Source organism: Caenorhabditis briggsae, assembly GCF_000004555.2.
Source record: "Caenorhabditis briggsae complete genome, chrV, whole genome shotgun sequence".
Classification (NCBI taxonomy): domain Eukaryota; kingdom Metazoa; phylum Nematoda; class Chromadorea; order Rhabditida; family Rhabditidae; genus Caenorhabditis; species Caenorhabditis briggsae.
The window spans coordinates 16,617,792-16,621,712 of record NC_013488.2 but is presented as its reverse complement, the minus strand read 5'-3'; the positions used below and the strand labels follow the sequence as shown (position 1 = coordinate 16,621,712).

The 3,921-nt window shown below is 33.7% G+C and overlaps 1 protein-coding gene across 1 annotated transcript in view; it reads right to left on the bottom strand.

The window, feature by feature from the left end:
- The window catches only part of Cbr-cyp-37B1, a gene marked incomplete at both ends in the record, with an annotated part of 3,610 nt that extends 1,362 nt beyond the window's left edge, over window positions 1-2,248 (bottom strand). The window contains 3 exons of the mRNA XM_002638178.1: window positions 672-1,125; window positions 1,519-1,613; window positions 1,858-2,248. Coding sequence (XP_002638224.1) covers window positions 672-1,125; window positions 1,519-1,613; window positions 1,858-2,248 — 940 coding nt within the window. The remainder of the gene's footprint in view (window positions 1-671; window positions 1,126-1,518; window positions 1,614-1,857) is intronic.
- Between the last annotated feature and the right edge of the window lie 1,673 nt (window positions 2,249-3,921).

Genomic DNA, 3,921 nt, shown 5'->3' with positions numbered 1-3,921 from the left:
CTCCAAGCTCCTCGTCGTTTCGCAAAAACAGAAAACATATTCGGAATCAGAATTTTATAGGTTTTCTAATGATATAGGTCATGAAGTGCAACTTGGAGACAACTCCAGATAGTTCCCTAGTAAGAGATAACAACTAGAAATTCGAAATTCTCGTACTTTTTTACCACTACCCACAAAATTTGAGCTTTCCAGCTCAAAGTGTCGTAAAATCTGGTGCATTTGGTGTTTGCACAGAAAACACTAAGCCTTACGACACTTTGAGCTAGAACGCTCAAATTTAGTGGGTAAGGGTGAAAAGACATGAGAAATTCAATTTTCTGGTTCCTATCTCTTGAAAAATGCGCAATCACTGTTTGTTTGCTGTATATCATGATCTTAAAAACCCAAAATTTTGGTTTGAGAACAACAAATTCGAAATTGCCGTGCTTTTTTAGCCCAACTCGGTGAATTTTAGGTTTCTAGCTCAAAGTGTCGTAAAATTTGGGATATTTGGTGCTTGCACACAAAACGCCAAACATTACGACAATTTGAGTTAGAACCTTTTTTTGGTGGTTAAGGAAGAAGGAATAAGGAATAAGGAATTCCGCTCATGTCTGGTGGGTAGGGGTGAAAAAGATATGGGGAATTCAAAATTTTGGTTTTAACCTTTTGAAAAATGCTCATTAACCCACCTTCAAACATAAAAGTGTCCACTTCCTCTCGAATATCCTCCTCGTTCATCAATCCCTCGCTTCTCAATTGAAGTAACAAATCCAAAAATACCATACTTCTCTTATCCTTTTTCTCGGCTCCCAACTGATATTGCTGATATTCGGTCCACTTTTCCTCGATGACATTTTTCGTAAAATCCAACACGATTTCCAAATGCCGATCATATTCGGCGCCATAACCGCTCAGATACCATATCGGTTTGATTTTCAGCCATGGATAGATGATCCAGAGAAAACCGATTTCACTGAGACGTCTGACAGACTCCACGTATTGATGGTCATGGTTATTTTGAGCGTCTACCGTAGCACCCATTGAAGTTTCACAGATTATATCCAAAGCCATTCGTTTGATATATGGGAACAGGTCAACTTCGTCTCCAGAATCCGCAAACTGCTTGATTTGTTCCAGGAAAACCTGAAAAAAGAGAAAAACCAGTTGAAAGGCAAATTTTAAAGGTGGGGGGACAGGAGATTTTCCGTAGTTTTTTTTGTAGCTAGAGTATGCATTCTACCGTCACGGTGTACAACGCTTAATGTCACTCTGCGTACAGCTGTCGTCCTCGCCTTTATGTATGCAATCGGGCGTGCGCTTTCTCTTTGCCCGCGTGGCTCAGTCGGTAGCGGCGCCGCACCCTCAATCATCGCCCTCACAAGTTCAACTCCTCGAGGGGCATCTTTGAACGGATTTTCGAGAACATTATTTTTTCATGTCCCCCCACCTTTAAAGCTTGAAAAGTCAACATTTGAATTCCCCACAATAAGGTACGGGGATTTCGAATTTTTGGTTGTTTTTAGTGATTTTTATTACCTTTGCCTGATAATCATGAACGCTCAAAAAATCATTGAGCACTTTAAAATGGAACGCCGGAGTCAGCATTTTTCGTCGTTGACGCCATTTGTCTCCTGGAAAAATTTTAGGTTGAAAAACATTTGGCGGGAATTTCAAAATCCAATTCTCAAGTTGTTTTTGTTAAGAATGATCTTCAAAAAGTTGAGTCACGATCAAGTGGGGGCACTTGAGACATTATGGAGAAAAGTTTTACGAATTTTGAAAAAAATTTCCGAAATTCCCAAACTTTTGAAACCTTTTTTTTTTTAATTTGAGAAATGCGCCTAGAAAACTTCTAGGCCATCTTCAAAACCATACCTGTGGATGTCAAAAGTCCAGTGCCAAGCCAAGGAAACAGAATTTCATACTCATCAGCCTTCGTTATCACTTCATTTGATTCCAAAATCTCCTTAGCATAAATCGGATTGACTACAGCCAACATGGGAACGGGACCAATCCATAATCGAACAATTCCACATCCCTTTTTACAGTAATACCATGCCAAATGCAAAACTTGATCTACCAATTTGGAAATATCAAAAATATTGACTAAATACAAATTTCCAACTAATGGAAACGCCAATGGACCATCGAATTTTGATAGAAAATGATAGATTCGGAGACGATCACGGATGGAGTTGTAGATTGATTTGTAGTAGAAGATAAGGAGTCCAAGGACAAAAACAATGGTTAGATTTAGAAATTGCATTTCGTTTTTGTCTGAAAAAGTTGGAATTTCAGAAGTTCAGGTTCTCCAAAATTCTAGAATTTCGAAATCTGAAAATTCAGAACTTTTAAGAAAATTGGAAAAATGAGTAAGAAAAAGCAAGAAATTAGAACGTTGCGAGTTTCAAAATTTTCGAAATTTAGAAAAAAATCTGAATTTCAGAAAAGAGTTTTCATAAGTTTTCACAAAATTTGATCTGTAATTTCTAGTCAAAACTGCCAATTTCCAAATTCTTTGATCTAAACAAAATTTATAAAACTGTGCAGATGCTCCCAATACTCTCTCTTTTTTATCACAGACTACACATGCCGTTCACACATGTGATACATTGTTTTCTTTATTTTCAGAAGTTAGAGATAAGAGACGCCGAGGGAAGAAAACAGTAGGAAATTTTTGAAAAAGTTAATAATAAGTGGTTAGGAAAAGTGCATAAAACTTGAGAACCGGAAAAAAATTGTGAAAATTTTAAGCTAATTTTTTTTGAGGAAAAAAATGATGACGGAGAAAATTGTGTTTTCCGGGGGAATGAAAAATAAATCATGATTTTTAAGTTCAGGGGAATTTCTGATTGATATTTTTGACTAATGAAAATTGAAAAAATTAATTTTCCAGAAAATATATTGAATTCATAATCTAATAATCCAAAAAAACAGAACATTCAGAAACTCAAAAATTTTTGTAATTCAGAAATTCAGAAATTCAGAAATTCAGAAATTCAGAAATTCAGAAATTCAGAAATTCAGAAATTCAGAAATTCAGAAATTCAGAAATTCAGAAATTCAGAAATTCAGAAATTCAGAAATTCAGAAATTCAGAAATTCAGAAATTCCGAAATTCAGAAATTCAGAAATTCAGAAATTCAGAAATTCAGAAATTCAGAAATTCAGAAATTCAGAAATTCAGAAATTCAGAAGAAATTCAGAAATTCAGAAATTCAGAAATTCAGAAATTCAGAAATTCAGAAATTCAGAAATTCAGAAATTCAGAAATTCAGAAATTCAGAAATTCAGAAATTCAGAAATTCAGAAATTCAGAAATTCAGAAATTCAGAAATTCAGAAATTCCGAAATTCAGAAATTCAGAAATTCGGAAACTCGTAAAATTTGGAAATTCGGAAGTTCAGAAATTCAGAAATTCAGAAATTCAGAAATTCAGAAATTCAAAAATTCAGAAATTCAGAAATTCAGATATTCAGAAATTCAGAAATTAAGAAATTCAGAAATTCAGAAATTCAGAAATTCAGAAATTCAGAAATTCAGAAATTCAGAAATTCAGAAATTCAGAAATTCAGATATTCAGATATTCAGAAATTCAGAAATTCAGATATTCAGAAATTCAGAAATTCAGAAATTCAGAAATTCAGAAATTCAGAAATTCAGAAATTCAGAAATTTAGAAATTCAGAAATTCAGAAATTCAGAAATTCAGATATTCAGAAATTCAGAAATTCAGAAATTCAGAAATTCAGAAATTCAGAAATTCAGAAATTCAGAAATTCCGAAATTCAGAAATTCAGAAATTCGGAAACTCGTAAAATTTGGAAATTCGGAAATTCAGAAATTCAGAAATTCAGAAATTCAAAAATTCAGAAATTCAGAAATTCAGAAATTCAGAAATTCAGAAATTCAGAAATTCAGAAATTCAGAAATTCAGAAA